The sequence below is a fragment of the Bombina bombina genome, chromosome 8, assembly GCF_027579735.1.
Source record: "Bombina bombina isolate aBomBom1 chromosome 8, aBomBom1.pri, whole genome shotgun sequence".
NCBI lineage: Eukaryota > Metazoa > Chordata > Amphibia > Anura > Bombinatoridae > Bombina > Bombina bombina.
In genome coordinates, this window is record NC_069506.1 from 285,340,514 (window position 1) to 285,360,465 (window position 19,952).

Consider the following 19,952-nt stretch of genomic DNA (forward strand, 5'->3'; position numbering starts at 1 on the left):
CAACCTGTCTAAAAGAACAGGGCGGGCCGTGGACTCATTGTGTCAAAAAAGAAATAAATTTATCAGGTAAGCATAAATTTTCTTTTCTTTTTTAAGACACGATGAGTCCACGGATCATCTCAATTACTAATGGGATCCAATACCAAAGCTAGAGTACACAGGTGATACGGGAGGGACAAGACAGGGAACCTAAACGGAAGGCATCACCGCTTGAAGAACCCTTCACCCAAAAGCTGCCTCAGCCGAGGCAAAGTAGCGAAACCTGAAAAAAAAATTGAAAAAAAGAAAAAAAAAAAAAGAGGACAAGGTTGCAGTCTTGCAAATCTGTTCCACAGAAGCGTCATTATGGAATGCCCATAAGAAAGCAACAGCCCTCATGGAACGAGCCACAACACTCTCTGGAGGCTGACATCCAGCAGTCTCATATGCAAAACTTAAAGGGACACGGAACCCAAATTTTTTCTTTTGTAATTCAGAAAGAGCATGCAATTTTAAGCAACTTTCTAATTTACTCCTATTATCAATTTTTCTTCGTTCTCTTGCTATCATTATTTGAAAAAGAAGGCATTTAAGCTTTTTTTTTGGTTTCAGTACTCTGGACAGCACTTTTTTATTGGTGGATGAATTTATCCACCAATCAGCAAGGATAACCCAGGTTGTTCACCAAAAATGGGCAGGCATCTAAACTTACATTCTAGCATTTCAAATAAAGATACCAAGAGAATGAAGAAAATTTGATAATAGGAGTAAATTAGAAAGTTGCTTAAAATTTCATGTTTAATCTGAATCACAAAAGAATTTTTTTGGGTACAGTGTCCCTTTAAGATACTCGTCATTCAAAAAGAAAGAGAAGTAGCCGTAGCTTTCTGATCTGTGCGTTTACCTAAGATAACCACAAAGAAAGACTGACGACAGACCTCAGTCGTCTGCAGGTAAAACTTTAAGGCACGTACCACGTCCAAATTGTACAGAAGTTCATCCTTCTGAGAAGAAAGATTAGGACACAATAAAAGAACAACAATCTCCTAATTAATGATCTGATCAGAAACTACCTTAGGAAGAAATCCTAAGTTAGTGTGAAAACGACCCTATCCGAATGAAAAATAAGATAAGGGGACCCATATTGTAATGCCGAGAGCTCTGACACTCTCTGAGCAGAAGTAGCAACAAGAAATAAAACTTTCTAAATAAGCTCTATGCATGCTCAATTCTCTCAAAACTAAAGCTCAGGGTGCTGCTGGAAAACAATTGTAACATAGTGCAGCGAGTTGTATCTAGCAGTCTAGTGCGCATGTCTGTGGGTCTGGCTCTGACGTCAGAGAAACTCAAGCCTTTTGCGCTGACCCCTCTGTTCCTTCCGATAACGGAAGCATAGTACAGTGGCGCGCAACAACCTTGGCGCCACACCAAAACTCCGCCCATCGTGGGCGTTACCAAAAGCCATATCTCGGTCGCCATTAATGTTTAACAAGTGAAGGCGCTGAGAGAACAACAACAGACTGCCCAAACCTCCAAGCGTGTAACGGTTAGTCAGATCCACAGTCCAAAACGTGAAAACATCACACTGAACTCGCAAGCACTAGCCGATATAAAATTGTAAAGTGCTGAGCCGCAGCCAGTCCAGACATACAGCCTAAACAAGGAATAACCACACATGGAGCCTGCAGTATTAGCACACAGCAACATGCAATATATTAGGTCGCTGTCAGTCCCAGACACACAGGACAAACATGGAACCACCCCACAGTGAGCCCGCAGCACTAGCCCACATCAACATTTTAAGTATTGAGTAGCTGTTAGCCTCACACTGAGCTTGCAGTAATATCTATATCAATCTGCAAAGTCCCGGTCGGCTATTAAATCAACCGCCGGGAGGAGAGCTAATGTATCACATACAGCCCCATGCGTTGAACTGTCCAAGGAATCCCCTAAAACGCCTAGGAGAAATAAACTTTGCAACCCTTAATAAAGAGTCAAATTTAATGAGGTCTAAATAAAAAATACAGTGTCTAAACGTCTTCTGAGTTTACTTCTACTCCCCAGAAAGAAAGTCAGCACTTACCTCATCTTCTGCCTGACAGCAAGGCAGTTCCAGGTTTAAGAGGTCCTCTCCCTCCTATGGACCTGTAATATACCAAAAGTCCTGAGTAAATATCCCTCAGATTTTCTTGGTAAGGGCAGCATTAGTATGGGAGGCGCAGTGAGAATTATGTCATACAAGTTCCCATTGCTATAAAGCCACCAAAGCTCTACTGTAGAGACTGATATGGAATACGGCTACACCCTAAAACAAAGCAGCACAATCTTGTACTACTTTAAAAATAATAAACTCTTGATTGAAGAATCTTATCTAACATCTCACTTTACCTCTTCCTATCACTAATGTAGGCAAAGAGAATGACTGGGGTGGGAGGGAAGGGAGGAGCTATTTAACAGCTCTGCTGTGGTGCTCTTTGCCTCCTCCTGCTGACCAGGAGGTGAATATCCCATTAGTTATTGAGATGATCCATGGACTCATCGTGTCTTAAAAATAAAACAGGCTGAGCCCACTGTGCTAGTGAAGGAGAACCAAGCGCACACACGCAGTTAAACACAAGAACAGCCAGTGCCCTCCGTGCTAGTGAAGCAGAACCAGGCGCACACATGCAGTTAAACACAACAACAGCCTGCGCCCTCTGTGCTAGTGAAGGAGAACCAAGCGCACACACGCAGTTAAACACAATAACAGCCTGCGCCCTCCGTGATAGTGAAGGAGAACCATGCGCACACACGCAGTTAAACACAACAGCCTGCGCCCTCCGTGCTAGTGAAGCAGAACCAGGCGCCCATGCAAAGGATTATCATCTTTTTTTACTGTCGCATAAAGATACATTTTAATATTAAATACACCTTGTCATTCTAATGAACCATTACATTAATATAGAAAATAAGCTGTTTCCCACAATGTGCAATATTTTATTTACAGTGGCTGACAAACAAATCAGCTTTGTTGATAATTTTCATGTTTGTTCCCTACAAAGCATTTCAGTTTGGGGGGGGGGGGGGGGGTTAACACTGCTCCAAGACTCCAGCCCAGAGATTCAGAAGTTGCATTTAAAAAGACATTACATTTTCTTCCTTTGGTAAATTTACAAATTATTATACATGATCTGAACATTTTGTGGATAAATAAAAATTTTGTGAAAAACAAAAACTTAAGTTGAATCTCATAGAAACACAAAATAATACAGTTTGTCTTGTGCAAAAATTACCTAGTGCATCGTTTAAGAAAAACAGTTGCAGTCGCGCATCTCTCCAAACAAAATGAATAAAAATCAGAAATGATACAGAAATTTGCGGGTGATTTTATACAAAAACAAAGTAAAAATATATAATGTCAAACGTCCCACCAAATAATATATATTCTAAACCACAGACATGCACAATGTACACCTTGTATCACAAACACAATAGGGTTATTGCGACAATACCTCGTTAGAGGTTTACTACTTATATTGGCAGAAAACAAAAAAAGTAGTCTGCAACAAGTCAGTGCAAAAAAAATCTCTATTCATGTTCCCAAGAACAAAAAAAAATTATACATTTTCTTGCAAATCTAATTCACAGAGTTTGGAATTAAAGGCCCCAGTACTGCAAATCCACAAAAAAGGACAACTTCATATAAACCATTTTAGTGCTGCTCGAGCGGCGAGGAGTTTGATAAAATGTTTCCTTCTGGAATCAAAATCCTGGAAACGATACAAATGACACGAGCTGTATTCCTTAGCATGAAGGTCACAACCATCCACTGGATACTGCAGGCTTGGCTAACAAATGGCACAGTAACCAACATAAATGCGCAGTTTGAAGGTGATGATGCGTTATGCCAAGACTGTGTGAAGCTTAGAGGCAATGTGTTTATACTGTATCCCAATTGTTTCCAGATGGCTGAGGTTCCAGCAAGATACTTGAGAATCAACTTCCATGAATAAGTCAGTAGGGATAAAGACTGCAGTGCAACAGCTTACAAGACTTGGCATGTTACATACCATTTCTGTAAACATTTATATGTTACCTATGCTTGAGAAGCATGGAGTTAGCCATGGCCTCCGCAGTTTGTAATGAGATCATTCTGTACGTTCCCTCATCTCCAGGGACAGATCTGTCTTCGTGCTGCTCCTGACACACATTCATTGCCGGTTGTCTTTGGACACGTTATGAGCAAACCAGTTCACTTTGGTTTTCCAGCTCTCGCGTAGAGCTTCATTAAACTTTACCCGGAAGTGCTTCAAGGCTTCATCTTCAGTCTTACCAAGGGCCAGGGAATCCTGTTGGGAACAAGACCAAAATGACTCGGTTACCCTTTTTGTGACATAGCAACACATGATACATTGGATTACAAAGCTTGTTTCTAACAGTTTGTTATGCATAGAGCTGGGGAACACAAATATACACACATGATAAACGTGTCTTTTTGTCCTATATATCCCAAATATTAATGCACTGTAAAATACAAAGAGTAATGATCTAAGTACCTAAAGGTTGCAGCCAGATGATTCCTTACAGCAGTGTCACTTTGCTCAGCCAATGAGAAATTGGGATACCTGTACCCTGCAGAGAGCGTGAAACAACCACACCCCTATCTGAAAACATGAGGTTGGTCTAGAACTGCTTGAAAACACTTACTAGTGATTAAAGGGATACTAACCCCAATTTTTTTTTCTTTCATGATTCAGATAAAGCATGCAATTTTAAACAACTTTCTAATTTACTCCTATTATCAATTTTTTTTTGTTCTCATGTTATCTTGATTTGAAAAAGCAGTATTGAAAGGTTAGGAGCCGGACCATTTTTAGTTCAGCACCTGGGTTGCGCTTGCTAATTGGTTTGATTCATTTAGCCAGAAATCAGCAAGTGCTACCCATGTGCTGAACAAAAAATGGGCTGGCTCTAAAGCTTACAGTACTGCTTTTTCAAATCAAGATAGCATGAGAACAAAGAAAAATTGATAATAGGAGTAAATTAGAAAGTTGCTTAAAATCTCATGCTCTATCTGAATCAAGAAAGAAAACAATTGGGTTTAGTATCCCTTTAAGCATAACCAGCAAGATTTCTTTCATGTGCTTTATAGACCATTTACACCGTTATTAATGATCTGTAGGATTAATGGTCTCACTCAGACAAAGTCTCACCTTGAGGTATTGGATATCCTTGGAGCAGCTGAGTTCGGGCAGCCCAGCTGCTTTCATCAGTGCAAACAAATTTAGGAAGAGAGGCCCATGCTGCCGCAGGATAGTATAAGCCTTTTCACAGTAATCACGGAACCTGGTGATAATAATGAGAACAAGGTTTGCTATACAGACATATGTGTATGGTGCAGGTGAAATTCTTACACATAGGATGATCAAACCAAGGAAATTACACATTTTTAGCAGCCAAAACGTTAACAACTCTCACCGCCTTAGAAAGAAATTATAATATGAAATTTGATTACAGATGCAACAAGCCACACGGAAGAAAAAAGCTAATTTAATGACACAGACGCATTGAAACATGTGCCGATCATTTGGGAGTAATGAGTAGATGTGCATTTGATTGCTAAACAAATGCCAAATATTGCTACGGGTAGCAGGGTTCGGCTCTTTTCGGCACCTGATTATTTTGTGTCAAGCGCTAAAAAAAAACAAAAAACAGTGGCCATATTCGTAATTTGTTTAGCAGTCTAATAATGAGTCACAATTTACAACATTATGATTTCATGAAATAATAAAAGTCAGTGCTTAGTATATGTACACTGTATCGTTCTGGCAGGTAGTTTAACAAAATGGCTATAATTAGGAACATTAAAGAGAAAAAACCAAACAAAATAAATCTGTATTACAATAAAACATTTTACTTGTTATGGTAATCTGTCACTTGTAGAAGAGAAAATGCCCAATACTTTTATCTGAACAATGCTCAGTCCTCTATTGGGAGTTTTGTGCCTTGTAAGATACTAAATGAAATCACTTTAGAACTTTACAGACTGACAACACAAAGAGATTAAGTATAATTATTATTTAAGCACAAAATGGCTTAATTCCCTATTATCATTTGTTTTGATCAGTCACTAACTGTATATCTGTAAGTACATTCTGATCTCACCTCTCAAATTTCTCACTGTTGTTGGTCTTTCCTTGCTGAATGACGTGCACAAAATCATATGTTAATATAAATGGCACCCGCTCTCGATTAATTCCAAATTTGGTCTTAAAATTACCCAGGAAATGACCAAAATCTATGTGAAACAGCTGAAAGGAAAATACAGAAAACAAATGAATGCAATAGCAAAACAAATCATCACTACTTCATGTGCAAATCGTCACCGCTGTATCAGATCGCACCGTGTTTTGTGTAACATTTACACATTGTATGTCATTGTCACTATTGTATCGAATATTCAGGCTCTTTATAAATTGAATATAATGAATAGGCATTTATCCAGCTAATAGAAAAAAAAAATTGGTTTGTGAACAGGATAGGATTCTGGCATGTGACCCCCTTGTTTTTAAAAAAGAAGAAACAATATATATATATCCTATATTCCAAATGGCCAGGTATGTTTGTCCGGCTCCATCATGCGCAGTAGAGACTGCAGCGCAAGACAAACCTGACCATAAGGATCAGTGATTGCTGACTGCACATGTCCGACTGCGCACGAGATGATGCGGGAGACTTTGCAATACAAAGGCCGTGACAACCAGCACCGGGATGGTTAGGAGGGAGGCTGGTGGGCGGCACCTCGATGGAGGGGGGCAGGAGTGGGTGGGACAGCTACTCTACAGAAAATAAAATTGTTGACAGCAGCAGGGAGGCGGGATGAGGGAGAGGGAATCCGAGTGGATGGGGGATCAGAGGGTCGGGAAAGGTTCTTGGAGAGAGAGGTGGATAAATGAAGGAGGGGGAGGGAGTTAGGCAGCTACACACATTTTTTTTTATTTTTTTTATTGTAACCTTAAATTATTTTAAGATACAATGATCTTTGGACAACATAAATGCATCAATTACACAAACAATGCATCATATTAAAAGTTATTAAACATAGCTGCATTTAAGCGCAGACCTAGGCAACACTAATAAACGAAATTTGACTCCTGAGTAAGTTTATTGTCTTGTGACTGTCTGATGTATTTAATGAACATCACCTCTCACAACTTATTGGTATATGTGAGATTTAGAATTTTGGTTACACACCTGCCCAGTTTCCCGTATCATGATATTGTCGCTGTGTCTGTCTCCGATGCCCAGAACGTACGTGGCAACGCAGTACCCTGCACAGGATAGTGTGAACTCTTCAATGGCCTGTTCCAGGGCATCCCTGCACACCCCAGGGACAAAAGCAGGTTAGAGATTTCATTACATACCTTACATGTGAGGAAGTCTGTATTACAATATGTAATAATTATTACAAATTAAATTGCAGATAGATCTGAAAAAAACTAAATTTATGCTTACCTGATAAATTTATTTATTTCCGGATATGGTGAGTCCACGACATCATCAATTACTAATGGGAATATCACTCCTGGCCAGCAGGAGGAGGCAAAGAGCACTACAACAAAGCTGTTTATTATTACTCCCCTTCCCATAACCCCCAGTCATTCGACCGAAAGAAAATGGAGAAAAGGAATAGCACAAAGGTGTAGAGGTGCCTGAGGTTTAGTAAAAAATAACTGTCTTAAATAAAAGGGCGGGGTCGTGGACTCAACATATCTGGAAATAAATAAATTTATCAGGTAAGCATACATTTTGTTTTCTTTCCTAAGATATGGTGAGTCCACAACGTCATCATTTACTAGTGGGAACAAATACCCAAGCTAGAGGTTACAGATGACTAGGGAGGGAAAACAAGACAGACAGACCTAAACAGAAGGCACCACCGCTTGAAGAACTTTCCCACAAAAGAAGCCTTGGCCGAGGTAAAAATATAACATTTATAAAATTTGGAAAAAGTATGCAAAGAAGACCAAGTTGCAGCCTTGCAAAACTGATCCACAGGAGCTTCATCTTGAAAGCTCAAGAAGAAGAGACAGCCCTTGTGGAATGAGCCTTAACTCTCTCAGGAGACTGCAGATCAGCAGTCTGAAAAGCAAAACAAATTAAACTTCTCAATCAGAGAAAAAGAGAAGTAACAGAAGCTTTCTGACCTTTACGCTTTCCAGAGAAACCAACAAATCCCTAGTCGCCAATAGAAAAAAAATAAAATAATTTAAAAGCACGCACAACAAGTTGTGTAACAAACGTTCCTTATGAGAATAAGAATTAGGACATACAGAAGGAATAAGTTCCCGATTAATATTTCTATTGGAAAACCACTTAGGACAAAGAACTGCCTTATTCAAAATAAGATAAGGCGAATCACAATGCAAAGCCCGAGAGTTCCGAAACTCTCCGAGCAGAAGAGATAGCAAAAAGAAAGAAAACCTTCCAAAAAATAACAATATCCATGGAATGTGCAAAACCTTAAGAACAAGGTTAAGGCTCCAAGAGGAGCAACAGAGTTAAACACAGGCCTGATACTAACCAGGGCCTGACAAAAAGATTACACATCTGGAAATCCACCAGACACTTGTGTAACAAAAAGGATAATGCAGAAATCTGACCCTTCAGAGAACTGACTGACAAACCGTTCTCCAGACCTACCCTGAGAAAGGACAAAATCCTAGGAATCCTGACTCTACTTCCGAGAGTAGCCCTTGGAGTCACACCAAAATAAGGTACAGGTGGCCCTCGTTTTTACAATGGTTCAATTTACAACCGTTTCAGAATAACATCCTTTTTTTCTAGTCATGTGACTGCTATTGAAAAGCATTGAGAAGCAGTGCATTTATTAAAATAGCCAGTAGGTAGAGCTGTCCGCTTGTGTTGCAGTAAAGCCAAGCAAGCTGAAATTAATCAGTTTAACCAGACCTGAGCTATAGAGCAGATTTCAAAGGAACAAGATCTTCCTGTCTATAACTTGGTCCAGATTGGAATGCATAGAAAGAACAGTTTGCAGAGAAATGCAAGTGAAGTCTGTGTTGTGTGATTATTTTATTAGGTTTATAATGCTGTCTAGCATTTTAAAGTCTTCATTTCAAAGATTTTAAAATAATGTATTAGTTGTTACTTATGACAATTTTGAGAGGGGCCTGGAACCTATCTCCCTCACTTCCCATTGACTTACATTATAAACTGGGTTTCAATTTACAACGGTTTCGATTTACAACTATTCTTTCTGGAACCTAACCCCGGCGTAAACTGAGGGCTACCTGTATTTACGCCATAACTTATGGTAAAAGTTACCAGTAACAGACTTGAGAGCCTGATAAACCAATGACTCAATGACCGATACAGAAAAAACACGCTTAGACCAAACTAAGCATTCAATCTCCAAGCAGAAAGCTTCAGAGAAACGAAATTTGGTTGAAGGAATGGACCCTGAGTTAGAAGGTCCTTCCTCAGAGGCAACCTCCAAGGTGGAAGAGATGACATCTTCACTAGGTCTGCTTACCAGATCCTGCAAGGCCATAAAGGAGCTATTAGAATTACAGATGCTCTCTTCTGTTTGATACTAACAATGACTCGTGGAAGAAGAGCAAACGGAGGAAACGGGTATTTACAGGGGTCGTGGGAAAGAGGATTCCCACTAAAGGATGCAATTCCAGCACTCACTGCCCTGACTACTAGGCAATAAATAACACCTACTAAATTAAAACATAACTTTTATTTGCATCTAATAAAATGGGTGAAAAAAAACTTTAAAAACACGGAAGGAGTGGTTGTATGATTATACCCTTATGATCAGTAACTTACTAGCCTTATAGGTAAAGTAGCCTTTAATTTATATAAGGGTTAAGTGTGAGGTAGTGGTTGGTATCTGATTAATTATAGCAGTACCAGTGGGTTTAGTTACTGAACCTAGGTAGCTAGTACTTAGATTAATTAATCAAAATAGTGACGACTGCTACTAGGTCATTCATACTATAATTTAGACGAATGTATATCGAACATTCAATTCCTGATTACATTCGGATCAGTATCAGTATAAGATAGGCTTAAACCTTTGCAACATATAACAGATTGTACCCTGGATCGTCTCAACATGTGCTATTGCATATAACCTTAGCCACTTATGTTAAGATACTTCACAGTGACGTTCAAGGCCCATTCGACCTCAGTAATATGATGGCAACATTTATTATACAATAAAGGTACTTCATGCCAGATTTTAGTTGCTGCCCATATATTCTTAGTATTCACAGAGGAGCACCTAATAAATTAGTTAGAGCCCAGTGTACTCTCCATATAATGTTATGCTACAACACGTGTATGGCTTTGAGTTATATTAAGTTGCTTGATTATACCTGCAATCTGATATCTGAATTCAACTTAGATATCCAGTCACTCTGAAGAATTTGTTTATTCCGCTTCTGTTTTTAGTATAAAATGCTATAGTGTGTAATCAAATCAGCTGTATTCGTATACTCGAATATGTCCAAAACATCTACAACCAATGTTGGCAATAATTATCATCTTTAGAGTGTAGGTCACTTTATAACTATCACATATGCACACTAGTAGTAATTATATGACTTATGTGGTATTATACAATATAATACTAGATTGGGGCATCAAGAAAATTGTATCATTAGTGTGCCCCTTTCGGAGTTCTGTTATTCATCCCAATTCGTTAAGGCTAGTATAGTATTCACTTGTTAACTTAATGAGGGCATCACTATGATGGTCCAGCTTGCAAATCTTTAATACTCAAAGGCGTTTTCTCACAGATTAATAAAGATATAAATTGTTGCTACTTAGTATTCTAAGTTGCAACTAATGTACTGAGGTCCGTATTAAAGGGACACTAAACCCCAAATTTATTTTTCCATGATTCAAGTAGAGAATACAATTTTTAACACCATTCCAATTTACTTCTATTATCTAATTTTCTTTATTCTTTAAATATCCTTTGTTGAAGTAATTACAATGCGCATAGGTGAGCCAATCACACGAGGCATCTGTGTGCAGCAACCAATCAACAGCTACTGAGCCTATCTAGATATGCTTTCAAGCAAAGTATATCAAGAGACTGAAGCAAATTAGATAATATAAGTAAATTAAAAAGTTGTTTAAAATTGCATGCTCTTTCTAAATCACAAAAGAAAAAATGTGTGTTTCATGTCCCTTTAAGGCCCGCTTACCCTTGCTAGTTATTTGATGTCACTTGTTAATTATAAATGCATCAGTTCAGATTTGCTTGCAACATTAGTTTACAGCATTGCATTCAATTATGTGATATTTGTTTCTTATGCTGTAAATATAAGAAGCTTTGCTATTAAGCGCTACGTCAACTGCCCACTTGCTGTTTTTATCCGATTCCCCAATTCTGATATTTCTATAAGGTTCCTCAGCATTATCAATTAAAAGTTTGGTTTTTAAGTCTTTAACTAGTTCCAATGTGTATTCCGGATATACCGGTACTCTAATACCTGTACTGCTGGGAGACAAACTCTATCCCAGATACCAACTCTCCTATTTTGTCATTTAACTGCTCCTATTCAATTTAAAACAGAGCTCCCAAGGCTCTATATGATTCCCTAATGTGTTTCGCCCCTCTGGGCTTTCTCAAAGGCGGCGGGCCGCCCGTTCTCTGGGAGTAAATACCCCGTGTTAACCAGAAGTTCAGCTTCAGATCGTTCCCTATTGGTGGACTGGGATGTCAATCAACTGGGGAATCTGTCCGAGTTCGGAGCTGCTTCTAAGTGTCAGCGGGCTGTTAAGGTGAATTGCAGAATTTTAATACAGCCATATTGAAGGTGGATTATGTTGCTAAATTATTGTAGCTCTTAGGAAATCAGTTCCTCATTTATATTAAATATTGTTTAGTTTGGATCGATTTATATGTTTGGTCTGATATATCTATAGACCCTTAGTCTAAATTTAGGTGAGGCTGAGTTATATGTCATAAATTATCTTCTCATTTTAAGTTACTTGTCAGTTCTCTAATCTCAAGCATAAAATATATAGGATGTAATCCCTGCTAACACTTAGATTATGTTCACCCATAATAATACTCAATACAGTTCTTCCCAGTGATTGTTCTAGACTTTGGATGCTCAATTGAGCTCAGAATTAGATTAATTGACAGTCATAGGTTCCACAGCAGTTTTAGTTCCAAATGACATAACTTCCTATAATTAAAATATATGGGATTGAATCTCTGCTGTACCTTGGGTTATTATCTGGCTGCTGTACGGTCCCATAGTAATCCTGCATATGGTTCTTCACCCGGATTGTCCCAAATTTTAGATACTTAATTGGGCTCAGAATTAAGATTAAATGATATTAATAGGTTCAATATCCCTATGGTGGGTGTAGATGGTACGACTTTACTGTGATGTGTTAACAGTGAGGAATAAAAAAAAAAAATGCATTGTCCCAGTGATATTCATACTTGATTCCCTCTAATGTGCTAAATAAAAGAGTAGATTACTATTGATATTACTATCAGTGGTTGCCCTGGTATGTGACCTAGTGCAAGTTAACCCTTCTTAAAAAGGGTACATAGTGAGTACAAAAGTTCTCGATTAGTAAAAACCAAAACGAGGTAACAAAATATGGGAGGGGAATAGTTGGGGGGGGGGGTTTGATAACACTTGTAAAGGTAAAAGGCCCACACCAACTACAACAAAAATTACATTATTATTAAAAAAAGGAAAAAGTATATAAAGGGTGAAAACATAGTACTTTCCACATTTACAGAGAAGGACATATTTAACCCCTTCAGTATTACAACTTGTGTATCGGTGAATTTTGCGATTCTTACCAAATCTATCCGATATAAATGGGGTTTTCAATATGTACTTACAAGTGCTGCAATTTCCACACTTGAATGAGTAAAGGCCATCCTAGTCTTCCCCCTTTGAAAGTGGCTAGTAGTTATTAAATCCTTTAGATTTTTGGACCGTCTATAGCTAATGGCTGGTTTGTCTCCAACAATAGTTTTCAGGGATGGGTCTGTCATCATAATTTCCCAATGTTTAGATATAATTCCCACTACTTCTGGGGTATGTGAATTGTATGTCAAGATAAGTCTTGGTATGTCTTCCGTCTTCTACGTTTTTTTATATAGGAGTTCCTGTCTGTTGGTATATTGAGCTCTTTGTTTTGCTCTTTTGGTACTCCGTTTACTGTAACCTCTTTCTTTGAGTCGTGTTGTTAATTCATTCGCTCTGAGTTGGAACATGCTTTCTTCTGAGCAGTTTCTACGTACCCTCAGAAATTCTCCTGTGGGTGGACCTCTTATCATTCCTGGTGCATGACCACTAGCTAGGAGACTATTTGTAGCGGGGTTTGTTTTCTATATAGATCGATCAGGATAAAGCCATTTGTATCTTTCTTAATTGTTAGATCTAGGAAGTTTATGGAACTTTGACTAGCCTCATATGTCAGTTTTATATTCAAGCTCATTCTTATTTAATATATCCAAAAATGCCATTAATTCTTCATATGTACCTTCCCATATGAAGATGTCATCTATATATATCTGTGTATACTGTATTGACATCCGTGAAAAATTCCACTGCCTCCCACCAACCCAAAAATAAATGTGCATAGGTGGGAGCGCAAGCTGTCCCCATGGCTGTGCCACGGGTTTGGAGATAGTACTGATTATCAAATGTAAAGAAATTGTTTTTTTAATACGAATTCTAAAAGTTTTAGGATGAAGTTGTCTTGTTCTGTATCTTCACTTGATTTTTGTTCCAGGAAGTATCGTACTGCTTTGATTCAATTATCATGATTAATTGATGTGTATAAAGATTCTACATCTGTAGTTACCAGCCAAGATGTTGAATTTAAGGTAATACTGTTTAGTCTCTGCAATACCTGCATTGTATCCTGTACATAGGATGGAAGTTCTGTAACAAATTCCCGTAATCGAAAATCGATGTATTGGCTTGCCTTCTCAGTCAGGCAGCTAATACCTGATACAATCAGGGGGGGGGGTCTCTTGATTGTTGTGTATTTTTGGTATCAAGTAGAATGTTGATAATTTTGGTCTCAGTACATTTAGGTATTTGCTCTCTTTGGTATGTAATATTCTTTTTTCCACTGCTTTTGTTATCAGGGCGTTGTATTTTTGCTGGTAGCTAACCATAGGATTATATTCTAATCTGGTATAGCAGTTTTTATCTTTCAGTTGTTTGTGGACTTCCTTTAAGTACATTGTTAGAGGCCATATAACAATGTTTCCTCCCTTGTCTGAATTACTTATGACAACTTCATCCCAGCCCTGCATTTCTAGTAATGCAGCTCTTTCTTTATATGTTAAGTTGTTAGTTTTGGGTAGTGTACTAAGTTTAGTGAAGTCATTACAGACCATTTCATTGAATATATACAATTGTGGTACATTCACATTTTGTGGAACAAATGTTGATTTGTTAGAAATTGTATTTCTCCATTTATTGTCTTGAGGAGAATCATTATCACTCAGTAAACTCTCCAAATCTTGAATAGTATAAAGCTCCTACTCATTCCATCCCCATTCAGGTTCTTTGTTGGAGATTTTTTTTTTTTTTTTTTTTTTTAAAGTGTACGCATATATAGCTGAATGTCTTTGATAACTTCAAATGTATCCATATTTTGGGAAGGACAGAATGACAGGCCTTTAGAGAGTACTGAAATATGGCTTTCGGTGAGGAGCATGTCTGATAGGTTTATAATTCTTAATGATTCAGATGAATCTGGGAGAATGGGCTTGGTGCTCTCTTGTACTGATTCCCACTCTTCTGATGTTCCGTTTGACTGTACGTACGTCCCCTGGTTGGCCTTTTGTTCCCCCCCCACTTCTGGTTTTTCTTCCTCTTCTCCAGATTCTAAAAAATCCTCTCTTTTGTTTCAGCTAGAGGATCTAGGGGCCAGGGGGGTGGCAAAAGCATTTTGGGGGTACTGTTGGTTGAGCTGTCATCTTCCCCATCAGTATCTGATACATCACTCTCCACGATGGTGACCTTAGGGTTGGTATTGGGTTTTCTATAAAACGTTGTTACGCCATTTATATACCTTATTATTTGCAAAATCGTTGATGTCTCTATTTAATTTGCCTTGTTTGGTGTCTTGAAAGATTTCATCCAAGTCAGCCGCTCTTTTGAGCTGTCGTGCCTGTCTGTCCTTATCCCACGTGGAGTCCATTAGAAGTCCACACTAATGAAGGGTAATTAGGTAAAGTAGTTTGTGTGCTCTAGTGCTTCAGAATTCTGGACAGCTTCCAGATAGTTACACTAGGGGTTAAGTATTAAGCAATGGCACCACAAAGGGGCAAACTTATCTAGTGTAATACTAGAATTAAGAGAGGGGTGCTTCGCATAAATTAAATTAATTTTCAGGGGTCGTGGGAAAGAGGATTCCCACTAAAGGATGCGATTCCAGCACTCACACTGCCCTGACTACTAGGCAGAAAATAACACCTACTAAATTAAAACATAACTTTTATTTGCATCTAAAAAAATGGGTGAAAAAAAAAACTTTAAAACCATGGAAGGAGTGGTTGTATGATTATACCCTTATGATCAGTAACTAAATAGGCCTTATAGGTAAAGTAATCTTTAATTTATATAAGGGTTAGATGCAAATAAAAGTTATGTTTTAATTTAGTAGGTGTTATTTTCTGCCTAGTAGTCAGGGCAGTGAGTGCTGGAATCGCATCCTTTAGTGGGAATCCTCTTTCCCACGACCCCTGTAAATTCATTTAATTTATGCGAAACACCCCTCTCTTAATTCTAGTATTACACTAAATAAATATAAACAGGCTGAACAATTGCAAGACAGTTTGCCCCTTTGTGGTGCCATTGCTTAATACTTCACCCCTGGAGGAAACAGGTATGCTAGACTGAAATCCCAAGGAACTGCCAGAACATCTGTCAGGGCGGCCTAACCTTGAAAGCTTGGCGTTCTGCTGATACACCATCAGATCCAACTCCGGCAGCCTCCATTAGGGTTAACCTGCTGAACACCTCCGGATGGAGATCCACTCCCCAGGATGAAATTTCTGTCTCCTAAGGAAATCCGCTTTCCAGTTGACCATTCCTAGAATGAGGATGGCAGAGAGACAGCAATTGTGAGCTTCCGCCTACTAAACAATCCACCTCCATTATGGTTAAGGAACTCAGAGTTCCTCCCTGGTGGTTACTGTAAGCCACTGAGGAGATACTGTCCGACTGGAACCTGATAAACCAGGCTAAAGACAACTGAGGTCAAGCCATCAGAGCATTGTAGATTGCTTTCAACTCCAAGATAGATACGGGGAGAGCAGACTCCTCTCGAGTCCATAGTCCTTGCCCTTCAACTAGTCCCAGACTGCTCCCTAGCACAACAGGCTGGTGTCCATGGTCACTATAACCCAGGAAGGTCTCCGGAAGCATGTGCCCTGAGACGGAAGTTCCTGAGAAAACCACCACGGGAGAGAGTCCCATGTCGACAGAGCTAGATCTATCCTCTGAGACAGATCTGCATGATCCCCATTCCACTGGCTGAGCATGCATAACTGCAGAACTCTCAGATGGAATCAAGCAAAGGGAAGATGAACATGGAAGCGACCATCAGACCAATTTACTGAACAGTAGACTGCAGAAAGAGGCAAAAGGAAAGAATCCTTGACTCACTGACCTCAGTCTGAAATATTTTCATAGATAGGGAAACTATTATGGTCCCTAAGACTACTACCTATGTATCTGGAACAAGGGAACTATTTTCCAGATCCACTCCCATCCAAGGAAACATAGAAAAGACCACAAGGTCTCTGAATGAAAGGTGCTTGTGGAAAGTTGGCACCTGAACCATTATGTTGTCCAGGAAGGGTGCCACTGCAAGTCCCCAAAACCTGATCAAGGCCAAAGGGAAGAGCCACAAACTGAAAATATTTGTCCAAAAAAGCTAATCTCAGGAACTTGAAGATACGCGTCCTTCAGGTCAAAGGTCGTCATGAACTGACCCTCTTAGACCAAAGGAAGAACGGGTTTGAATAGAATCCTAGACCCTGTTCCTGGACTATCACTCCCAGGGGGAAAGGTCCCAAACGCAACTCAAAAATGCCTCTCTTTCATCTGGTCTACAGATAAACTTGAGAGGTGGAACCTGCTTCTGGGAGGAAAGGTTTTTGAATTCTATTTAGCAACCCTGAGATACTATGTCCACATCATAGCTGGGTCATCCCTTACCCATGCATGAAGAAAACAGAGAAATTCAGCACCCAGCTTGGTCCGATCCCGGATTGGGGGCAAACCCTCAAGCTGATTTATACTCAGCTGCAGGTTTCTGCTCTGACATCCTTTAGGTCTTAATCATCTTGTCTTGTGGTAGAAAAGACCCCTTTTCCACCCATATCATCAGAAATATTTCTGATAGACCAGGACCAGACAAAGGTCTTACCCTTGTAAAGAAGGGCCAGAAGCTTGGACTTGGAGGAAAAATCCACTGCCCAAGAATAAAGCCACAACGCCCTGTGGGCTAGCACAGCAAAGCCAGATAACTAGACGTCCAGCTTAATAACCTGCATGGTAACACCAGAATAAGAGAATTGGCTAGCTTAAGAGCCTTAATTCTGCCCTGGACCTCCTCCTTAAAGGAGTAGCTACCAAAATTGAAACAGACAAGGTGTTGCACCAAAAAGATGCTGCACTTGACACAGTGGCATACAAACGCCAAGTAAGTCTCCAACTAGTCCATTGATCTTCAAAAGAGCAGCTATCCTCTATAGGGATCGTAGTTCTCTTAGCCAGAGTAGAAATGCCACTTCTACTTAAAGGGACATAATACTCATATGCTAAAACACTTGAAACTGATGCAGTGTAACTGTAAAAAGCTGACAGGAAAATATCACCTGAGCATCTCTATGTAAAAAGGAAGATATTTTACCTCACAATCTCCTCAGCTCAGCAGAGTAAGTTCTGTGTAAAAAGTTATACTTCACCTGCTCCCAGCTGCAGGTAAAAAAATGAAGAAATGAACAGCAGCCAATCAGCATCAGCAGTGCTGAGGTCATGAACTCTTATTGTGATCTCATGAGATTTGACTTAACTCTCATTAGATTTCATAGTAAGCTTCCTTTACCTGATTGGTGAAATAATATGAGAGTTCACGAAGCTCATCCCTTCAGTTGTCCCGGGACAGACATACTGATATGCTGCTTAGAAATCCTTTACAATGGGAGGTGGCTACTGAGGTGGCTACTGAGGAACTTTTGAGGTAAAATATCTTTCTTTTTACATAGAGATGTTCAGGTGATATTTTCTAGTCAGCTTTTTACAGCTATACTGCATCACTTTCAAGTGTTTAAACATTTGGGTATTATGGCCCTTTAAGGCAACGTGCGCCATGAATATATAATGGAGACAGCGACAGGAAACATCTTTTTAAAGACAGGGACGGGGAAAGAGGAATCCCTGACTTCTCCCATTCCTGTGAAAAAATTTCCTTGCACGGTCCGGAACAGGAAAAACTTCCACAGTGGAATCCTACTATATATTAAGTTTACTAGAATTCTTACGTTTGACAACACCATGATTATCGGAGTCGTCCAAAGTAGCCAAAACCTCCTTTAACAATGCACAAAGCAGTTGGTCACCTATGAAATGATGCTGGCCAGCTGGAAGGGAACTCCTTTATAATTGGTCTGGCAGGGGTGAACTCCCCCATGGATCAGGGTTGTTGTGATGTTATAAAAAAAAAAATTCTCTCTCTCTCCTCCCCTTCTGAAGTTCTCCCCCTCTGTTCCCTTTCCCCTTCACCTCTTCACAATCTAATGTTTCATGAAAATCTGTGTGGCACGCTTTGGCAGTTATTTGATTTGTTTAATGTTGTATAATGATTTTGTTGAACAAAAAAAAAAAAAAAAATATGTTAAAACTTCAAGTTTTTGGAAGAGACACATATACCTGGTTACACTAGATTCCAGGCTTGCATCTACATCGGTACTTTGTTATAACCTGTGGGACTCTAAAATGCTATATAGACAAATCTTTGGAATTAACCAGGCTGGATGGATTATGTATTACCCACTGTATTATTTACATTTATTGTCTCTTATTTGTGTATTGCTGAATGACAAGAACTCAACTCAAAGAAATAGCTCTTAGTTTCTAAGTCACAATCAGGTGCCTGCTCCTTGCCTGTATGTATCCTGTATAAAGGATATTTAAGTCCCTTATCATTGCAGCATAATCTCAAGTGCCTATCTCCTTCCAAGAAGACAATAAAGGTACTTACCTGCAATCTAGCTGTCAGGCAGGACGACAGCCTACACGGTGTGAGAGGACGCCACTCCTCACAGAGACCTGTAGAAAAAAAAAGAAAGAACATAGTAAAGCTACTCCAGCTTTCAGTATCATGGGCAGCAAAAATGTTAGGAAAACGCAGCAAGGCCCACCTCACAAGTTCCTAACTGCTTTAAAGCCACCACTGCCCTACTGAAGAGACTAACGTTGAGTACGACTAGACCCAAAAACCTTGCTTGTAGCAAAATAAATCCAATTTTCTTCAGACACCAAAACTTCACCTCCTCCATTGACAGAGGCAAAGAGAATGACTGGGAGTTATGGGAAGGGGGTGATACTTAACAGCTTTGCTGTGGTGTTCTTTGCCGCTTCCTGCTGGCCAGGAGTGATATTCCCACTAGTAATTGATGACGTTGTGGACTCACCATATCTTAGGAAAGAAATATAGTTCACTGCCATTAGTCCTGTTACATGTAAATGCTCAAAATAACAACACACCACATTTAACGAGAAAAACATACATTCTGGGTAAATAATAACTGCAAATCTGACAGAAAAATGTCAGCTTAATCTTGTAGATGCACAAAATATCAGTAGCTAAGGCTAAGAAAGAATTTTTATTCAAATAAGGATATTATTAATATTAAGTTACAGCCACCAACAACGTCTTGCAAGTTGTCT

The 19,952-nt window shown here is 39.2% G+C and overlaps 1 protein-coding gene across 2 annotated transcripts in view; it reads right to left on the reverse strand.

Moving 5' to 3' along the window:
* Positions 1–2,934: 2,934 nt before the first annotated feature.
* PIK3CD (phosphatidylinositol-4,5-bisphosphate 3-kinase catalytic subunit delta) overlaps positions 2,935–19,952 on the reverse strand; it is a 92,075-nt gene continuing 75,057 nt past the window's right edge. For both annotated transcript variants that reach the window (XM_053691436.1, XM_053691434.1), the window contains exons 20-23: positions 7,213–7,336; positions 6,124–6,269; positions 5,172–5,304; positions 2,935–4,307 (exon numbers count right to left, since the gene is read on the reverse strand). In XM_053691436.1, the coding sequence (XP_053547411.1) occupies positions 4,170–4,307; positions 5,172–5,304; positions 6,124–6,269; positions 7,213–7,336 (541 nt within the window). In that variant the 3' untranslated portion in view covers positions 2,935–4,169. The remainder of the gene's footprint in view (positions 4,308–5,171; positions 5,305–6,123; positions 6,270–7,212; positions 7,337–19,952) is intronic.